This window comes from Sphaerodactylus townsendi, linkage group LG08 (genome assembly GCF_021028975.2).
Source record: "Sphaerodactylus townsendi isolate TG3544 linkage group LG08, MPM_Stown_v2.3, whole genome shotgun sequence".
NCBI classification, from domain to species: domain Eukaryota; kingdom Metazoa; phylum Chordata; class Lepidosauria; order Squamata; family Sphaerodactylidae; genus Sphaerodactylus; species Sphaerodactylus townsendi.
The window spans coordinates 44120170-44141876 of NC_059432.1; the positions used below are offsets into that span (position 1 = coordinate 44120170).

Below are 21707 nucleotides of genomic sequence, written 5' to 3' on the forward strand. Positions count from 1 at the left end.
TGAAGACAAGCTCACTCTTTAATTTTACCACACACATTTTTCTTTTTTAAACTTTCTAATTAATTAATCAGCAGCCAACCATTTTCCAATAGGATCCACACATTTTCTTGCTGATTCAAGTTAGAAAACAAGCTCTATATGAAAACTTTAACAATGGAAATGGAAGAAAACACTTTTGTTCACTTACAATGAACTGAAAAGGAACCTACCAGTAGTTCACTGAGTTGTTCATAATCAAACATTTCATTCTCGTACTGTTCAGCAAGTTCTTTGCCCAAGGCAATAGCTTCTTCCCACATCTGTTAAAAGCACAATTGAACTTCAGTCAAACAGTTACATTTTAGTAAGACAAATCTTTATTTTTAGAAATAATCACCGACTCCAGAAATATATTTATACTGCAAATTGACATAAAACTTTTGTTTGTATATTGCCACAACACAAATATTTTGTAATGGTTCTTTTTTTTACATATTTTACTTTTTATTTCTAGCTCATCTTCAAGCCTTTAAAAGTTGGCTACTGGATTCATAAACACAAAATTTATTTCAAGAAAATTTAAGAATATAATTTACCTGCTTTGGTAATTTCTTACAAGAAATAACACAGTAGATCAATAATCTACAATAGACCAACTTTTTAGGTAGGGATGCTTTGATATGACTATTTGGATTTCTTTTACATGTTCAATTTGCCTCTTCTTCACTACTGCGGTTAATAATCCATTTGTTACTTGTATATACTTCTACACTACTTAGACACCTTTACATAAATGCAAAAACAATGCAAAAAATGTGTTGTCGATGGCTTTCATGGTCGGATTTAACTGCTTGTGGTGAGTTTTCCGGGCTGTGTGGCCATGGTCTGGTAGATTTCCCTGCAGCTATGAAAAGGTTTTCATAGGAACCACAAAATGCAGTATTCAGACTCGTATTAAGGAGCACAAAAGACACTGTCAGCTTAAACATCCTGAAAAAATCTGCGCTAGTAATATGCCCTTTCCACTGGTTCAAGGGGCAAATGCCTTTTGGAGAGGGCAAAGCAGTGCTGAATTGATGTTGTCCCCACCTGCCTGATAGCTCTGGATTGGTCTCATCATCAAGTGTAATGAAAATGTAGCAAAGGAACATAATACAAAGGAGACATCTTGAGTTAAAGGAACTGCCTGTCATACATAACAATGTTAAAGCAAGCAATGTTCTCTAATGTAAAAATCCAAAGGCAAAAAGGTTGATTGAAATGTATGCACTCACATGTATTCTGAAAACAAGTTAAAAACATTTTAAAATTTTTAAAAGTTAAACACTTCTTTTTCAGTTTCCGTAATATGGTGATTAAGTTAACACCCAGTAGGTTTGTTTTAAAAATATTGTTTCCCCATACAATTCAGTTTCTGTGGAAGTTTTAGCCTTGTTTGATACTTTCAGGTAGGGATTATATTACAATAGAAAAGAAGCAGTGCAAGCTACTTCTCTCTTCCATGTACAAAGTGTGTACCAGGCCCATCACATGAAAAAGGCACATCAAAACATGTGAAGAATCTTGTAGGATTAGACCAGCTCCAGTTCCAAAAATGGCAATGATCAGAAATATGCTAAAAGTCAGAGTACAGTCCATAAAAGATATGAAAATCAGCTGCTGTTACTGTAATAACTAGATTGTCTCTCAGATGCCGAGAGCATCCACAGCTCACAAAGGCACTGCAGGGATAAAAACAAGGTTGCACTTACCTGAAACTGTTGTTCATCGAGTGGTCTTCTGTGTAGGCACACACAGGACTGCACATGTGCAGCCTGCCATGGAGAAGACTGACAAGCTTTTATCTGCCTTCCTGCATCTCCAGAATGCTCCCTCTCCCTCCCCTTTGAGCCAAAATGGCCATGAGAGCGGTGGGGGAGGGAGCAATTCCCTCCATTCTCCAACTGCTGGTGTGGACCAGCTCCTTAGAGAGGTAAAAGGACTCATACAGATAAGTGCCAGAGTAGTGAAGGAGCAGTCCACAATAAGGAAGGACGGAGGAATGTGTGCCTGTAGAGAAGACCATTTGATGAACAACAGTTACAAATGTTGTTTCTCATCTTCATGGTCTTATGTGCAGTCCCACATGAGAGCATAGTAAGCTAACCACCTTGGAGATGGGGGTGACACTATGAATGAAGCCACTCTCTCTGAAAAAACAGACCATGTAAGGTAGAAATAGGCAACATTGTTTTATTACCATGATCACTTAAACAGGCTCTGTAACACTGCTCTTCCAACAGCTGTATCACCTCTGGAGTCCACATTGATGATGAAGTGCCTGTTAAACATTCACGGATTGGACCATGTCACTGCCTGGCAGATGTCTCTGATATTCACATGCATGGTTAAAGGAACCAAGTCTGGGCCCTTGTGGAATGAGCATGAAAAATGATGGGACACTCTATTTGGGACATAGCGTAAGCTTTGTGGATAGCCTTGGTCACCCATTTGGACAGTGCTTGAAAGGATACACTATGTCCTTGGATACTCAGCAAAACAAACACAAATTTTTGTCTATCCTAAAATTTCTTGCTTTTTCTTGTTCTAGTGATGCTAAGACATATACAGAGTGAGGGGACCTTTTATGACTATGATAAGGCCAACGTGGATAGTACAACAGAAGGTACAGCCACAGACCCTAATAACTTCAAGGATCCAAGCATGGAGCTGTGAGTCCACGGATGCCGATCCATGATTAGATGATTCTATGTGTACATGACATGGTGGACAATCTCACTCCTGCTGCACAGCTCGAGCAGACACTTAACTTCGGTTATGGATGGAGATCTACAAACTGTTTCTGATCCTCTGTCCTCCAGAGTAATTGGCTGCTCCTCTGATAAGGGTCAAGACTGACTCTGAGATGATGAACAAGGCATCCTCTCAAGAAATCAAAACTATGTTGACCATGGGACAAGTTAGAGCTCGGATGATGAGCACCACCAGTGGTGATCTCTATAGCGACCACTTTTCTGTATCATGCACACGCGACATCATCACCAACAGCACTGGGCAGTGAGTCCCATAATCGGGATGAAGAAGCACTGTGATGTAAGTCTCCCTTTGGAGAAGCCTCTAAATGCCAAAAAGAACTGGGTCTTTCATTGTCAGACAGCAGCATACAACAACTCAGTGGCAAGGCCACATGGCTTGACAAATGACCTTTGAAAGATCTATGGAGATCTCTCAAAGATGTCCTGGATTACATGGAGGAAACTGGCATTTTCATTGGTGGTGAATGGGACTTGGATACGTGGACACAGTAAGACATCTTGTGAGGGGGAGTCTGCTCCTGTTCCACTGGCTTCGACTAAGGGAGCAAGGAGAAAGCCCTGCTACCATGGCTTGAAGTAGATGGCTTTTTTAATGGAGCCAAGACAAGTGAGGGGGATTTAGATGACTTTTCTCGGAATGGATTTAAGGATCTGAAGCCAAGGAACGTTCATAGAGGATTGCCTTCAGTCTCGATGCCCTGGCATGGCGTGCCTTTGTAGTGAGTTGCAAACCGGTCTTACAAGAGTCCAGAATATACCTCTCGCCAAGGCACAAAAGAAAATAAGAATGGCTAATCTTGGCCATCTTTACTCCACACTTGGAGCATTTTTTGAACAATGCTGACCCCTTCTTCTCCATTGAAGCTGAGAGAGAAAAAATGAATAGGCTGACAAAGGCAGGAACATGCCCCCAAAAGTCTTCTCTAAGTGGCGGCCAACAGAGAACAGAGGAGATTGCTCCCTTCCCACCCACTCTCATTTTGGCAGGAAACTTTACTTCCTTTGGCTCAAGGGGAGAGGGCACTCTGGAGATGGAGGAGTGCAGAGAAAAATCTATCACTCTTCTCCGTGGCAGGTCTGTGCATGCACATTCCCATGGGGGACTGCACTAAAGACCAAGAAGATGAATGACTTGTGTTCAGTGCCTCTGTTTGAAAGGATCTCAGTTATCAGGGCTGCAGAAAAAAACTCTTTACTTGGAAACCATGGGAGTTGCTGCCAGTGATAGCAGGGAATACTGCACTAATAGTAAGGCACCATTGTACGTTCACAGATTCAAAGTGCTGGAGGCTGGGAGTTGAAATATTTTATTAGTTTCTTTTATAGCTACGTGCTCCTGTTATTAAACAGTTTCACTTCAGCAGATTCAGAACACCCTGAACCAGCCATTTCTCTGACTAAGTACAACTCTTCATAACTTTCCTTTACATCAGACAACAGAAGTGGTTTTATTTCATGTGTCCACAGTTGATAAGCAGTGACATTTTGAATACAGATTAAAATGTTGATGTAAAAAAGGGAATGATTTACTTTTTTTGTTCTACAGCTGTACATTAATTAATTAATACAGAGGAGAGACCCTGCACTGTTCCTTCACCATGTTTTAAAATACAAAGTACACCAGACTTATTTATTTTGAAAATGTATCTTTCATCTTTGTTTTTTTTTAGATAGTTAAGACAGCAAATTGAAATCCATTGGTAAAACTAAGACTACAATAAAATGATAAAACAATATATCACAGTAGCATCTTGAGAGCCAGAGTGAATGTAGTGGTTAAGAGCAGGTGGATTCTAAACTGGAGAACCAGGTTTGATTCCCCACTCCTCCACCAGAGTGGCAGAGGCTTATCTGGCGAGCCAGATTAGTTTCCTCACTTCTACATTCCTGCTGGGTGACCCTGGGCTAGTCAGTTCTTCAGAACTCCCTCAGCCCCACCTACCTCACAAGATAGATGTTGTGAGGAGTGGAAGGGAAAGGAGCTTGTAAGTCACCTTGAGTCTCCTTACAGGAAATAAAGGGGTATAAATCCAAACTCTTCTTCTTCTCTTAAAATACTTTAGCACAAGACCAATTGAACAAATTAACTAACATGAAAGCAGGGGCGGAGCAAGGGGGAACTGCACCCAGGGTACGCGTGCGCCCTGTGCCACTGCTACCACCTTCCGGCCTTGCCCCTACACAGGCATGTGCCCGGGGCACTGCACCCCCCCTTTCCCATTGGCACTACGCCACTGCATGAAAGCCTGCACCAAATGAAAATACAAGCCTTCAAATCATTCTTGAAAGACAATGTATCAGCTATATCCCTGTGTGTATAAAGTCACAGTGCTGTCAAGTCACAGGCAAGTTATGACAACCCCACATTTTCAAGGCAAGAAACTAACAGAGGTTTGTTTACCATTGCCTTCCTCTGCACAACAGCCCTGGCATTCCTTGGTGATCTCCCATACAATTACTAACCCTGCTGAGATCTGATGAGATTAGGCTAGCTGGGGCATTCAGGTCAAGGTGATGTATCTCTAGGGAGAAATCACATTAGGGAGAAATCACATTAGGGGCAGCAACTGGTCATCATGGGTATCCATCAATCTCACATTTAATAAAATGGGCTCCTAGATCACAGGCTGACTTTATTATTATTATTATTATTATTTTATTGGACTTATATACCGCCCCATCCCCGAAGGGCTCTGGGCGGTGCACAACATATAAAATACAGTATAAAATAAGTAGTAATTTAAGGCAGCGATAAAAAGTTTTAGGTTCCAAGCAGGTTCATATGTGAGGAGACAGTTCATTAAGTACCTAGAATCCAAGCCATTTAGAGGTTTAATGGTTTTTTTTAAAAAAAGAATAATAAATTGGGTCTGGAAATAAACCAAATCCCAGTGCAGTTGATAAAGCACTGGCCTTGTCAAATGCTTAGATGCTGGGTTTTTGTACCAATTGAACTTTTTAGTCAGGGGCTTAAGTTTTCCTTCCTAACTTCCTAAATTTAACCAACTCAGCTGTTGCCAGCATTCTGTATACGCTGAGAATATCGCAAGCCTATTAATATTGATATTTAGTTCTCATCAGTGTGTCTTTTTCTTAGTAGAATCACATATACAGAGGTGCCCATCATGCCTGTTGGTTACATTTAAAGAATTACTGTTTTTTGGCTCAGCTCAAGTTGTGTGAATGTACACAGTGCAGTTTCTACAGTTAATGATAAATACATCAGGGATTTTTTAAAAACATACAACCAGACACAAAATGCCAGAAAAAAAATGTGCATGCCCAAAAGAATATTGGTGTAATTCAAAAACTGAAATCATGCAAAAGCCATAGTTTGGTAGCTGATATAAAAAATGAATGGTGATAATGCATATAGTGCTCTAGATCTTCCATGCTCTAGAACAGGGGTCTGCAACCTGCGGCTCTCCAGATGGCTCTCCAATTGGCTATACTGGCAGGGGCTGATGGGAATTGTAGTCCATGAACATCTGGAGAGCCACAAGTTGCAGACCCCTGCTCTAGAACTTCAGACCCGTCCTGTACTGTGAAGATATGCTCCCTGCAGATGCTACTTTCTATATAGCATTAAGGAGTCAAAGATCAAAGAAGTACTTCAAGAGAATGAAGATCCTTGTCTTGACAATTTATGTGACTGCCAATATTCTGGTAAGGGTGAAGATGTCAGAAAATATCCAGAATAACATTCTAAGTAGAGAACTTATTGGGGGAAAACTATATATAAAACATTCCTGTCAAGATTCTTTTTTCTAGTTTTTAGTTTTTTCCCATCCTTCTCTCCAAAGAAGGTTTTACTGAAGTTCATGATACACTTAATGTGCAGCTTTAATATAGCTATTTGACATTAGGATGGGTTTTCATTGTGATTTTATCATTGTTGTCTGAGGGTTCTATGTTTTTTATTGTATACCTGTACTGAGACTGTGGTAAAGGGCAGGAAATAAATGTAAACAAACAAACAAACAAACAAATAAAGTGCATCACATTCCCAAGTCTGAGGATTTCCTCCTTCCATAGATAGATCTCTGAATGTCATGAAATATGACTGTAAGCATCAGTGCATATGCACACATACAAGGAAAATGCATAGGTGTGCTGTACAAGTGAATGCTACACATATGAATTACAACACCATACAGTTCAAAATTTTCCTTTTAGAAACCTCTCTGTTTGAAAGGAAGATCCACAAGAATTAAATGTAAATCGCTCAATTATATGTAAATCCTTCCTCTGAGGAACAGCGGGGTTCATGTTTAATTAATTAATTAATAGGTTCTAGCACTGCCAAGGTTTTACTACCACTCTATAAATAAAACAGGCACTTAATGAAGTCCTGTGAAAACTCTCGAAAAGTGGACTGTGATCACAACAGCAATTTGTATTTGAGAGAGGGCTGGTGGATTGTCACAAGAGCTTCTGATAACCGAAATCTATAAATATTCTTGAAGGTCAGTAGTGCCCAACAATCTGAACAATCTGCTGTCTTTCAGATTTCCTAGTTTGGAACACTTCCCAGTTTTGCCTGGGACATAGCAAGTCATCTAGATGAATGAGCTGCAGCGGGTAAAGAGCACCAACAAGTAGCATTTTGTTTGAGGTATGTTTTTAACACAAAAGGAAAAAAAAACTCACCTGATTTAATGAAAAAAGTTGGAAATACTGCAGTGAAAAAAATTCCCTTATTTTGCTAAAAGTATGAGATAGTTCATAGAGGGTTCATAAAGTCATAACAAATCTGGAGTGGTATAGTGGTTAAGAGCAGTGGACTCTAATCTGGTTTGTTTCCCCACTCCTTCACATGAAGCCTGCTGGGTGACCTGGGGCTAGTCACAGTTCTCTCAGAACTGTGTTAGTCCCACCTACCTCATAAGGTGTCTGTTGTGGGGAGAGGAAAGGAAGGAGTTTGAGACAACAGCCACTTTGAGACTCCTTGTGGTTGTGAAAAGCGGGGTATAAATCCAAACTCTTCTTACAGGAAGCGAGGTATAAATCCAAACTCTTCTTCTTACTGTTCTTCTAACAGGAAAGGGTGTTTTTTTTTTTTACAGAGAGCTGGGGAGGTATATTGTTGGACTACCAACTGGGAGACCCAGGTTCAAATCCCAGTTCTGCCATGGAAGCTCATCAGATGACCTGGGCCTGTCACACACTCAAAGTAGCCTACTTCACAGGGTTATACAGAGAATAAAATGGAGGAACAGAGAACCTTTTGAGTCCTCACTGAGGAGAAAGGTATAACATAAAATAAAGATGATTACAGTTTACATAGGGTCCTGCAGTTGATTCACATCCATACTGTGACTAGCAGGGAATGGATATACATTCTGCAGTCCAATATTTCCCACAGTCATTGGCCCTGCTGTCACATGCTACTGTGCATGCTGGCATGGCTGTGATGAGCTCAGCAGGCAGTGATATCCACCACCATCCAGCCGGACGAAGGTGAAGAAGGTGCTATCATATGGGCTCGTGGTGGAGCATGCCAATTGCAGCAGTTCCATTACTGCCTGCCATTGTGCCTTCTGGCTCTTGGTGTCAGAGTGGGTCTCTGCCCTTGGTCACGCCACATGGATGGACCTGTTCACCCTGAAGTAGTGGAATGACACTTTTAGGCTGACTGGGAAGCAGATATGTGCTGTCATGGCTCAGGCTGTTCCCTACAACTAGTTGGTGGTGGAGGGTCTATCAATGTTGAGGCCATCCTGCGTGAACTTATTTTGCCTGGGGCTATGGGGAGCAGCTGTGGGTCTGTGGCAGAGCATGCAGAAGGTCCCAGGTTCAATCCCCAGGATGCCCTGTTCAATGGCCCTGGCAGGAAATGGTTTGAATGACCTCAGCCTCAGATCTTGAAAATTGTTGCCAGTCTGAGTAGACAATGCTAACCTTGATGAACTGATGGTCTAATTCAGTATAAGGCAACTTCACATGCCTGTTGTGACAGGTGGCCACAGCTTCAAGGTTCTGTCTGGCAAGTATGTTACCTTGTGCCTGAAGTGTACTCCCAGAGAACCAGTCTGCTCACTCCTGCCTTTCTCCCTGTAGGTTACTAGATCAGTGGTGTGACTAGTGTGAGACCATCAGATGCCAGAGATTGAAATCAGTGATGAGCCGACCCCAACTCCACAGCAAGGGTGAATGGGAAAAGGGAAGAGGTGGACATATCTCATCGTCTTCACTGGTGTTGTGGAGCATTTTATACCCCAATTCTTCAAGATGGGCTGCACAGACTGGACCAGTTATCCTCTAGACCTTGCATATTTGGAATTCACTGGGATGACCAGGTGTGAACATAGTGTCACAGAAGGCAGACTCCACATCCTTGGATGGAGGTGGGGGCTTCAGAAATAGGAGAGCCTAGCTGTGGGGTAGTTCCAGTTGCTGCTGGTGATTTTCTCTCCAAGGGATGCTGGGGATTTGGAGGCACTGTTCAGCCTCCAGAAGTGAAGCTTGCACCCACATTCCCCAAACTCTCTCTTCCATGTTGATGGTTGTAATCTATAACCCCCACACCCTCTCTTCCATGTGGATGGCCATTGAGAGGGAGCAGTTGTAGACCAGGCATAAATGGAGGGATGCTTTGGCCCACAGTCAGCAGGGCTAGGAGACCATCGTGGCACCTATGGTTGAAGCTACTGGGCACCTTCAGCAACTGGTAGCTGTGGCTGGGGTCTTCGATGAGTGGTAGTAACACATCAAGGACCTTCTCAAAAACATGCTGTGGCAATATGATGTTTGACATCAGCATCCACCTCTGCTGCTTTCTCCCAGCTCCACTAGCAGCTGCTTCATGGACCATTCTCACCAACATAGTCATGGTTCTGGGAGGGTCTTCCAAACTGATTGCCAGGCACCTGTGACCTGCCCATTTCCCTGGCAGTCATGGTTAGGCAGTTGGTGCATGAGGTGATGGGGCTGCTGCTTCCTGTTTTGTGCTGCTGCCTCCATTCTGTTTGACGAAGGCTTATGCCAGGGGCATCCATCATGTAGGCCTAGCCTTCCCCTCATATATCCCAAGGGCTGGGTCCCTGTGGCTGCTTGTCTGGGTCTGTTCACCCTGTCTGTCCCAGTCCCACTACCCACCCCTGTGATTTGCTGTGGGTGAACTGGCACAATTGGTGGGGAAGCAAATATGGTCTCAGCCAGAGGTGGGATCCAACCAGTTCTCACCACTTCTCTAGAAGTGGTTGCTAATTTTTTCTGAGTGCCGAGAAGGGGTTACTAAAGCAACCTCCCTGCCCAATAGGGACTGGAGGTGCGTGTGTGCGGTGGCGCCACTGTTTGAATCCCACCACCATCGGAACCTGTTATTAAAATTTTTGGATCCCACCACTGGTCTCAGCCCTTCTGCAGGGCCACTTGCTTGAGTGTTAGCCTGTGCTATTTCCCTTAAGGAAATGTACCAGTGGCACTGCTCCTGTACCAGAATCTGGCCACCTCCTTCTCAGCATCACTTTAGTGGTTCTATTTTGCAATCTTATTTGTTTCAGCTGGCATCCTCCCTTGTTCATTGTTCTCTGGGAAGCCCCTCCTCCTTCTGAACTGTGAAGGCTGCCACTTAGATTATGTTCAAACAATATGAAAGAAATATCTTTTAACATTTTGTCTCAGAATTGTTTACATAGTAATCGGAAATAATAATGTTAATATAGATGGACAAATTATTCTGTTACAGTATACCTGTAATTACTTGTTATTCCAGTAAAGTACAAGATGTACTTCAACTGTTGATTAGAAAATCTCTGTAGCATTCTAATCAACAGAAATGGAAAAACTGAATTAAAAACCCTCTCAGCGTTTTCAAGGACTGAGATCTAATCTGCTTTTCTTGTGATATCCATAATTGGATGAAAAACTCCCAAACTAAATGTGTATATGTCACATATCTAGTCAAGTTCTTGGAAGTCATCAATTTTGACCTTTTTGTTTTTAGTTGTCAAGTTGCAGTCAACTTATGGCAAGCTTGTATTTTCAAGGATTGAAACATTCAGAGGTACCTTGTCAAGAGCAGCAGTGGCATAGTGGTTAAGAGCAGGTATATTCTAATCAGGAGGAACCAGGTTTGATTCCCTGCTCTGCCGCTTGAGCTGTGGAGGCTTATCTGGGGAATTCAGATTAGCTTGTACACTCCAATGCCTGCCAGCTGGGTGACCTTGGGCTAGTCACAGCTCTACGGACATCTCTCAGCCCCACCTACTTCACAGGGTGTTTGTTGTGAGGCGGGGCAGGGCAAGGAGTTTGTAAGCCCCTTTGAGTCTCCTACAGGAGAAAAAGCGGGGATACAAATCCAACTCTTCTTCTCTCTTCTTCTTTGTTGTCTTCCATCCAAATACTAACCAGGCCTAATCCATCTTAGCATCCAAGATCTGATGAGCTCAGGCTAGCTTGTGCTATCCAGGTCAGGGCAATTCTGACCCTAAAAAAACAGAAATTGAAATAGTTCACACTTTCCTACTATTCTTCTGTTCCCCTTCGTATTTTTAAGTATTTACTTAGTTTATATACTGCCCTTCTCACCAATTGGAACCCAAGGTGGATTACATCCTCCTCCTCTCCCTGTGAGGTAGGTTAGGCTGAGAGTGTGTGGCTGCCCCAAGATCACCCAGCAAGCTTCTGTGGCAGAGTAGGGATTCAAGGCTGGGTTTCTCTAGTATCGTAGTCCAACACTGTAACCACTACAACACTCTGTTACCTAGCTTAACAGTTATGAATATATTTTTCAAAGTAGCAATGGGGAAAATAACTCAGCTTGGCAGCGCGAGAGGCAGGCTAGGTGGCATCTTTTAGACAACTATACCAGAATTGGCTTTTGAAATGTTCTACAGAGAAGGCAAGAGACCAAATTGTAGTTTAAAATATTTGTATATAAATTTTGGTTGCAAACAATCACACAGTAAGATATGGAGGAGCATACACACAGTTTCTAAGTATATAAACAGGGAGGAAAAGGTTTTAGATGATAGAATAGGAGGGGAAGTAGGGGACTTATACATTACCTAAAATCTGCAGAGAAGTTCCAGAAGAAGGCAAGGATCCCTATGCCAGCATAGAAATCCAGGTGAAGGACGAATTTGTGTCTCAAACCAACGTGACCAAGAGAGGTTCAGGCTAGTATTGAGCACTGAGGCTCGGGTGTGCAGTATTTTTATACCCCCTTGCACAGGTAAGGCGGGAAATTAGGATTTCATTTCTCTGCAACTGCTTGGGGTTTCCTTGCTGGACTTGCTGGTTTGAGCTAATTAGCAGCTCTATTGTTTCTACTTCCCAGGACAATGGAGCCAATTGGTCCTTGATTACATCTGTGAAACCTTGAATGGTTTATGCAGAGGTACTTCCTAAAGTCTCTGCCCAGAGTATTCAAATTTGGCTGAGGCATTTGTTATCAGGAAGGGAACGTTTTGTTAAGAAGAAAATACAAAGAGATACTACAATCTCAGGGCAGGATGTTCTTGCGTTGTTCGCATAGCTGCAGTCATGGCAAGGTGTGGTATCCAGGAGTTCTACAGATTCCATTATGTTAACGGAGTACTCTGGCAGGGTGGGATAATCAAGATGCATGTCCTTGTCATGAGGCTTCCAGATTGTATCACTGGAGTAACTCATAGATCTAATCTTTGCAAACAGACTGTTTTGCCTTAGGCTTGCTTTCAGCTTGGACATTCTGCTATCCACCCATACAAACATGGAAACTGGCATTTTATAGCACACAATGTAAGAAATAATATGAAAATCCAATATTTCATAAGGCAGTGGATGAAGGCCATGCTAACAACTGTAACCATTACAACACTGCAACGTAGTCCAACACTGTAACCACTACAACATGCTGATGTATTAACTGCAATTAAGCCAGCACTCTTTGTCTAAATTTTGTTAGATGATTGATATTACCCGTTATAACCTTGGCATTCTATAACCAGCTGTATGTACACTGCTCTTTATTTTTAAAAAGCCATTCACCGCAGCTGCCTTGTAGCTGTTTAGCACATGAGTTGGGTTTGTGGAACCCAAATCCAATTCTTTAAAAACAAGCACATCTAGTTTGCCCCTCAGAATGTTGACTTCAAAAGCAAAATGAATACAAATGTAAAAAAACCCCATTAAGTACACTCTGAAGCATAATAACAGGCTGATTCCGCATGGGTCAAATCCAGTGGTGTGAAAACGATGTGAAAATGGTGTAAATCCTTTTACACCATTTAAAACCCTTTTGCACAGTTTTCACACCACTGTTTTTGGCCCATGCGGAATCTGCCTTAGAGAAATTTGAGTGCACTACACTTATCGATCCTCAAAGGTACAGCACTGAACTGTAATCTTGACTTGTGTAAATGCATGATATAGTATCCCTTGCACTCTGACCTTTGCTTCCCTTTTCTTGTTAAAATAACCTAACCATGCTTTTCCATGCTTAATTTGCACAATTAAATTTATAACCGACCACATAACAAAACTCCTCTGAACTAGAATTAATGTTATTTAAAACACATGAAGATGGAAAAAGCAAGCTACTTTCTACTAAAATAAGAATAAATGTGTTTATTCAAATGAGTTCCTATTCTGTTAAAACAGATCAGAGATTATTTTCACTTACTCTAAATCATCAATGAAAAGCTCTCCATCAGGTCTAAGATCAATATTTCTACTTTATGAAACTATGAAAGTCAATTGTGTGGCTCAATGTACACTGCTGTATTCATGCTGAAAGATCTGCACAGGCTATCTGTTTCCAGAAAGCAATTCAAAGAGTTGGTTCTTATCTTTAAGCCCTTCCGTGGTTTGGGGCCAGGTTATCTGAAGAATTGACTCCTGCTAGTTTCGTCCAATCCTGTAGTTAAAATCTGTCTCTCAGGAGCTGTTATCTGTGCTTCTGTCTTCAGAGGTGAGGTGGGTAACAACCAGACACAGTGCTGCTGGACCTAGACCTCCTGTTAGATAGACAGGTGGTGGCAGTGCCTTTTACCAGCTGAAGCTGTGCCTGTCAGGAAAGATCTGGCCGACATGGTCCATGCTATGGTAACACCTGGATTAGTTTGTAGTAATGTAGGGTTGCTTTTGAAGTCTGTCTGGAAGTTACAGTTGGTAATTCACACTAAATCCTAATTTGCTTCCAGGGCCAGTTCAAGGTCCTGATTGACTTTCAAAGTCCTATGTAGCTTGGGGCCAGCATACTTGGAGAACCATTCAATTCCACAGGAACCTACTCAACTATTGTCATCTTTGAAGGCCCTCCTTCAGATGCCCCTACTATCTGAGTCAATTTGGATATGGCAACCTTACCTCCTGGTTCCCAGCTGGTAGTCATGGTGGTGAGACCTGAGCAGACTGTAGCATTCAAACAATATACTGCATAAGGGATGGGTGAAGTCTTTACAATGGTGAATACAGTTCTACACCCAGGATCTCGGGAAGTGACCAAACAAGGGATTTGGGCGTCTTAGTTGATAGTTCCATGAGAATGTCAACTCAATGCATGGTAGCTGTGAAAAAGGCAAACTCTATGCTGGGGATAATTAGGAAAGGAGTTGATAATAAAACTGCAAGGAGAAGGGCAACGAGGATGATAGAGGGATTGGAGCACCTTCCTTAGGAGGAGAGGCTGCAGCGTTTGGGACTCTTTAGTTTGGAGAGGAGACGTCTGAGGGGGGATATGATTGAAGTCTATAAAATTATGCATGGGGTAGAAAATGTTGACAGAGAGAAATTTTTCTCTCTTTCTCACAATACTAGAACCAGGGGGCATTCATTGAAAATGCTGGGGGGAAGAATTAGGACTAATAAAAGGAAATACTTCTTCACACCATGTGTGACTGGTGTTTGGAATATGCTGCCACAGGAGGTGGTGATGACCACTAACCTGGATAGCTTTAAAAAGGGCTTGGACAGATTTATGGAGGAGAAGTCGATCTATGGCTACCAATCTTGATCCTCCTTGATCTCAGATTGCAAATGCCTTAGCAGACCAGGTGCTCAGGAGCAGCAGCAGCAGCAGCAGGCCATTGCTTCTACATCCTGCATGTGAGCTCCCAAAGGCACCTGGTGGGCAGGTGCAAGTAGCAGAGTGCTGGACTAGATGGACTCTGGTCTGATCCAGCAGGCTAGTTCTTATGTTCTTCTTCTTATGTTCTTAAGGCCCCCTCCTCATAAAGTCTGATTTGCTGCCCGCTCTGCCAGCTGGCTTCCAATGTCCTGGAGGAAAATGTGCTGGATCCACTAACCCAACAAGATCTAGAATGATGTTGGCTATGCCTATTAATGCTGGGAGCTCTCTGAACTCTGGATATAAGCCTGAAGCAGGCCCAGGAAAGGCAGGTGGAGTTCAAGGCATGAAAAAAGGATAGTAACTCCTCCTGTCTCACATGTTCTGAATTTTAGTTTCTGGTCACTATATTTGTACAGAAAACAGTTTCTCAAGGGCAGGGGATTAGGGTTAAAGGGTGAGGATTTGCCCACTGTGCTTGGGCAAATGGCAAGCACACTAACCGTTTACTTTTGAAGAACACATATATCATCTCTTCTGGACTTTGTTAAAATAAGATTGGGTCGGATTACAGCAAATTTTCTGATGGAGGGCTTGCTTCTATCCCTTTTTCCAAACAATCAGAAGAAGGACATTTGATAACAAATTTCAGTTAGAAAATGACTTTGTAAACAACAGGGGAAGTGCTAAAATGTGTTCCTTGAATGCTGACAACACAGTTAAGAATAGTACAGATTTTGCTGACCTTTCCAAACTGCTAGAGACAAAGCAGATATTCAGCAGTTCTTAAACAAGCAGACATTTATTTCTCTTTTTCCATTTTGACTAGAATAATATACACAACTGGTGTTAAAATCAAGAACAGATTGCTCTACAAAATAATCTTTTTGCAAACTGTGAATTCTATGTTCTGTAGGGCCTACACAGGTTGAAACATTGTAAACAGGTATTATGCCTGCTGTTTATAAACAGCTCATTACTGCCATGTACCAGAGTGTATGTCAGTATTTAAAATAACTTGGTATTGAAGCATCCCACCTGCAGTGGAAGGTGTTGAAAAACAGAGATACTGCCAAATATACTGCAGGAAGTATGGTTTAAGGAGATACAGATATTTGAATTTTTTTAACAAAAAAATTTCAATTTTCAGTCCTGTTTTTCCCCCAGCCTTTCGCATAACAAGTTCTGCATGACAGACAAATATACATATGTATCCCCAAGAGAATCTCAAAACACTAGAAGGAACTAAGCACCAACTTTTTCAAATATAATAAGGCTAACAGTAGCTATCTCATTGTTGATGTGACTACTCCTCATCTCTACTCTCATGTGCTCTCTACAATTTTTTATTAGTTAAACTATTTATCACTAATAGGAGCAGCAGTGGCATAGGAGGTTAAGAGCTCGTGTATCTAATCTGGAGGAACCGGGTTTGATTCCCCGCTCTGCCGCCTGAGCTGTGGAGGCTTATCTGGGGAATCTTCAAAGGATTTCAGCCCTGTACACTCCCCAATAATACACACCTTTTCAGCTGGGTGACCTTGGGCTACCACATCAGCCGAGCTCTCTCAGCCCTATTACCCACTTCTCACAGGGTGTTTGCCGAGCCAGAGGGGGAAGGGCAAGGAGATTGTCAGCCCCTTTGAGTCTCCTGCAGGAGAGAAAGGGGGGATATAAATCCAAACTCTTCTTCTCTTCTAAATTCCTTCAGCTGGGAAAGGGTACACAGTGTACATAGCATGGTGTAGTGATTAAGAGCAGGTGGATTCTAATCTGGAGAACTGGGTTTGATTCTCCACTCCTCCCCCAGAGTTGCAGAGGCTTATCTGGTGAACCGGATGTGTTTCCACACTCCTACATTCCTGCTGGGTGACCTTTTCACAGTTCTCTCACCCCCACCTACCTCACAAGGTGTCCGTTGTGGGGAGAGTAGGTGAAAGGAGCTTGTAAGCCACCTTGAGTCTCCTTACAGGAGATAAAGTTGGGATATAAATCCAAACTCTTCTTTTTCTACATGACCTTTTAGGTTTTTTCAGCAGCTACAAATGTGCTACTGTTAGTATCATAATCTTGTGGCATTAACCTGTAGCCTGCTTGTACCAGACTTCCCAGATCACAATTTGAAAGCTCAGGGAATGTCACTTGATAAATGCTCTTTTTCTGTTTTTAGCGGGTGACTTTGCATGGAAAAACAATGGAACGTGGTTTCTTATTACCTTGCCCTTGTCAAAATAATGGATAATTTCTTGATACAGCTGATCTTTCAGTTGTCCTTGTGTTGCTGCCTGGTATCCATCCCGCTGAGTAAGATGTGCGGCACATGGCTCTTCAGACCACTAAATTAAATGCAAACAGAGGGAAAAAATAAAGGGGATGAAGGTGATTAATGTACATGTAACTTTGTCCTACTTTAAATAAACACGTGGGATTTTTAAAAAATGACATCAGGGTTGACATTATATTTTGAAGCTACTACCTATATCTGCAGAAGCCAATGTTATACTTAGGTTATTCAGGTTCCTATGCAGAATGCTGGCTGGATAATGTTTCATCAATTGCAGTAAGAGATAAAGAAAAGCTTATGAAACCCGTTTCCCTTTTTAATAAAAGTGACCTTGTGTTGTCTTTCAGATTGGTCAGTTTTCCGTTGTGAAGGAGCACTGAGTTACACTGGTAGGAATAAATGCAACTCTCCTGAACAGAAGGAAAAGAGTAAAATGCACTGTGGAGCAACAAGAAAAAAACAAAAACAAAGTCACTGCTGAAATTATAAAAGGTGCCTATCACTGAACCTTCTTGTACTTGTAGCCTCACAAATATGATGCCACAGCTTTTGCAGTTGAGCTGAAAAGACTTTCAAAGAAACACTAGGAAATCTTTGAAGAGATATCCCCTTGAGTAGATGGGCCAGGAACTACAGTAATCCTATCGTTTTCACCAGCATGGCCAATTGGCCATGCTGACAGAGGCTGATGGGAATTGTAGTTCCTGAACATCTGGAGAGCCGCAGGTTCCCTACCCCTGATCTATACCATTCAGTTAACAGAAAAAAGTGCTGGCATATACAAGTTTTAGCTCTTCAGTCATGAATGAGTTAATAATGCAGTTTGTTAGTAAACATTAGATAGATTAGCATAGTCAAGTAACCAGGTATCTGCCTTAATGAAGTTATCCATAAGTGATGTGCTCCTAAACATGTAGGCACCTTAGGATTCCTTTGTTCTATGTTTTGGTTGAAGTCTTACCTTCTTACAATGCACTAGCAACATGTAGCTCAAATTAGATAGAATTGTTTTGTTATTTTTCTATCATGTTACTCTTCCCTATTTTTGTAGTAAAGTTGTTTAAGCTAAGCAGCACCATCTGTGTTTGTTTACTCTGCTAACTGTATTATATTTTTATACCAACAAAAGGTTATGGGCCCAGACGTTTCTCCTCTGTGTGTTAGCTTAGTCAGAGGCCCTTTCCACACGAGCCAAAAGCGGTGGCAGCGGGCCGGTAAAACACCGTTTTGGCGGGGACCATTTCCACAGCCACCGCTGCCAAATCGCTGAAGCGGCACTCGGTTCCCGCAAAACGGTGTTTTCAAATCTTGCTTAGGGAGCGAGGTTTTTTGCAAACGCCGACTTCCATTTGGGGCCATGTGAATGGCACCAGGTGGAAGCTGCCGTTTCTCCCCCGCCCCTCCCAAACGCTGCTTACCTCCCGTCACCTTCTGTCGTGTTGTGCAGGCCAGGAGACACGCCCCCCTGGCCTCATTCTCCAGGGTCGTCGCTCTGGCCAGGGTGTGTGTGTCCCCTGGCCTCCACAATGTGACAGAAGGCGACGGGAGGTAAGCAGCATTTGGGAGCAGCCACCGGCGCCGCTTCCAGCAGGACCATCCATGTGAAAGGTCCCGCAGGGGTGCGGAAAGGGCCAGAGAGAGATGATTTTTAAAGAATCTATTTTTCCTCTGGATGATAATTTCACCTTCTAAACCTTTTGAACCTAATCAGTCAAGAGAACTTCTTCACTAGAGTCCACCAGCTGCATGGGGCAGAGGAAGAGGGAGCTTGGTCTGATTTATGTGGAGAGGGAAAAGGAAAAGTATTCCAAAGGAGGAGTTTTGAACTGCACGCCTGAAGCCAGCAACATTTCTACCCAGGCCAGAAGCAGTACTAGCAACACAATGCAACAGACTGTCAATCAAATTATTCTTCTATCTCTCAAGTTCTTTGACTAAACCAACAGAACTATTTATAATGTGGTGAAACAGAGTTCTATTTCTCTTGGAAATGCAACAGGTTTTAAACGTTATTACAAAAGATGTGCCCCAGTCAGACCCAGAGAAAGGTGCATTTATGAAAGCAAATTGGAAGGCATATTTTTTATTATTTTGAACTCAATTAATGATAATGAATGCTCTCTAGTAAATAAATGTAAAACTACAAAAGACTTGTGACAAAAATTGTAAAAGAAATACTGCGTAGTCTTCTAAACAGGAACAGATTTTGAGGAGGAAATTATATTCTTTTCGATTGCTCGAATCTAGAGATTTGTATGAACATCTTGACAAGATAATGGAGCATGTGAATTTGCTTAAGGTTGCAGGAATTCTATCACAAATGAGGAAATTAATGCCACAATCATACACCAATAAAGTTTTTGTTTTAGAAACCAGAGATGAGGTGGATCTGGAATACACTCTAATCTTCTTATGGGATGAGTTTGAAAAGAGACAAGCTAATGACATTTCGATTGGAACGCCTGTGTTAAAGTTACAGCAAGGAAGTAAAAGTGCAGTATGTTACAATTGCCATAAAAGGGGAATACTGAAAAGTTTTGTCAATTTAAAAAGGACTTTAGCAAACAGAAGTAAGATAATGTATGCTTGAGAGCATCAAATTGCAGTGCTGCTTCCAGAGGCAGATCCTCTAGGGAAAGGCATGAAAGGAAATCAGTTTAAAATGTTGCTTTTATGGTTCAGACAAAGAGCTCAAATGGAAAGATTTGTGGCTTTTAGATTCTGGATGTTTTTCTCATGTTTACAACTATGTGAATTATTTTGTTGAACTGAAAGGAGTAAAAGGAGAGTTTGTTTCAAGCTGATGGTACCCCTTTCTCTGTTGAAGGAACTGATGTTGTAAAATGACATGTGCTCAATGCAGAAGGGGAATTGATTGGGCTCTACCTAAGGGATTGCTTGTATGTATCTCAGGCTAATGAAAACTTACTATCTGTAAGAAAAAATGTGGACAATGGAGCTCAATTCTTGTTAAAGAAAAATGTTTGCAGAATTGTTCATTCTAAGTCAAAGGTTGAGATCCTTGGAGAGAGAGCTGGTGCATTATACTATTTGAAGAATATTGAAGAGGGAGTGTATAAGGCAAAACAAAAGGAATCATCTCCTTCAATATGCATGCAAGCTTAGCATGTAAGATTAGGCCATAGGAATCTTCAAGTTTCACAAGCTGCTGAAAGAGTATGACACTGATGTGGATGAATGTGATGAGACGAAAGATTGTAAAATATGTATAAAAGCAAGGGAATGCACTGCACCCAGCTACAAGAGGAATCAGTCTTAAATGGATTATACAATTATTAAATGGACTTGGGCATAGATGAACCCAAACCAATAACACTGTTTGAAGATAACCAATCATCCATCTCTTTATCAAAGAGTGAAAATATCTGATCATGGCAGATTAGTGTTTCAGACTTAGATCTCCTAAATCCTACTCTGAAATGCTAACCACTATTTAATTCTGGATTTTGTGTGGTGGCTGCTGTTGAGTTGTAGCTGGCAGCTAGCCCTGGGAAAGTTATATAAGTCACATGGCAGCAAGTCCTTGGTGGTTGCTGTCAGGCCTTACCTTGATGCATCCTTTCTAAAAAGGTCAAAATAGCCCTGGTAAGATCCCTGACCAATCCCTTTGTCTTTTACTGGCCAAATCTAGGTTTAAAGAGTGTGGAGTGGTATAGCAATGGCCACTGAGGCCATTCATTTTTTAAAGCTATAGGCACTGTTTCCTCTTTTTTGATGGGGGAGGAGTTAAATTCAACCCAATAATAGTCCCACAGACCTGGGGAAACAGAAATATTTTCATAGGATTATCTGATGAAATTAACTGAAAAATAAACTGCTTACCATATCTGGTTTATAAATTCAGATTTGTAGTTAAAGATCATTGAAACACAAATAAATATTCATTTAGTTTTATTCTAAAATGTAGCGTCTATCATCCAGTTTCAAACATAGGTAGTTCATCTAGCACAGCAAAGCTTCAATTCTACAGGCCAAGATGCTAGAAGATCTGTGAATGAATAGGGCATTTCAAAATAGCTGTTGCAATCCCCCCCCCCAACCGCCCCAACTGTATGGACCAAGGCTACAGAATGGGGGCTAATACTTCCTTTCATTTTTCACACATCAAATGGCCCCAGGATCTGATATTTATTTTAAAGGCTGAAATATACAAGCAACATGACAACAGCCGGTATGTTTCCAAACAGCAGTTCTAGGGGACCATATGAAATCATCAAAACAACTCCCCCTGCCTAAACCACAGTTCGGATGCAACTGGCGGTCCACATGACTACTATTTAGCAATTAAAATGGCATTTGAGGTGATTCCAGTTCTTTCCATGTTTGCTTGATAGACCTTTAGTATGTGCAGGATTAACATCTTTTGATGCTGAAAAATTGTGCTTTTTTACCCAAGAATGAAGCTTATTTTTGAGTAAATAAGTATGCATAGAATTCTGTTACAGATCTTCACAGGCTCTTTCTCTGAATGATATAACTTTAAAGAACAATAAAAAGCCCACTAACGTTTAATAAATGCTCTTCAGTGATATCTTTATCCTTTAAGTGTCAGTTGAATGTCATTGACATTTTCTTTTTTATATAAAGTCACATCGATCAAATTTAAGGGAAA

The 21707-nt window shown here is 41.7% G+C and overlaps 1 protein-coding gene across 2 annotated transcripts in view; it reads right to left on the reverse strand.

Annotated features, from left to right (window-relative positions):
* DOCK1 (dedicator of cytokinesis 1) overlaps positions 1 to 21707 on the reverse strand; it is a 508395-nt gene that overhangs the window by 93661 nt on the left and 393027 nt on the right. For both annotated transcript variants that reach the window (XM_048505444.1, XM_048505443.1), the window contains exons 38-39: positions 17007 to 17126; positions 210 to 299 (exon numbers count right to left, since the gene is read on the reverse strand). In XM_048505444.1, the coding sequence (XP_048361401.1) occupies positions 210 to 299; positions 17007 to 17126 (210 nt within the window). The remainder of the gene's footprint in view (positions 1 to 209; positions 300 to 17006; positions 17127 to 21707) is intronic.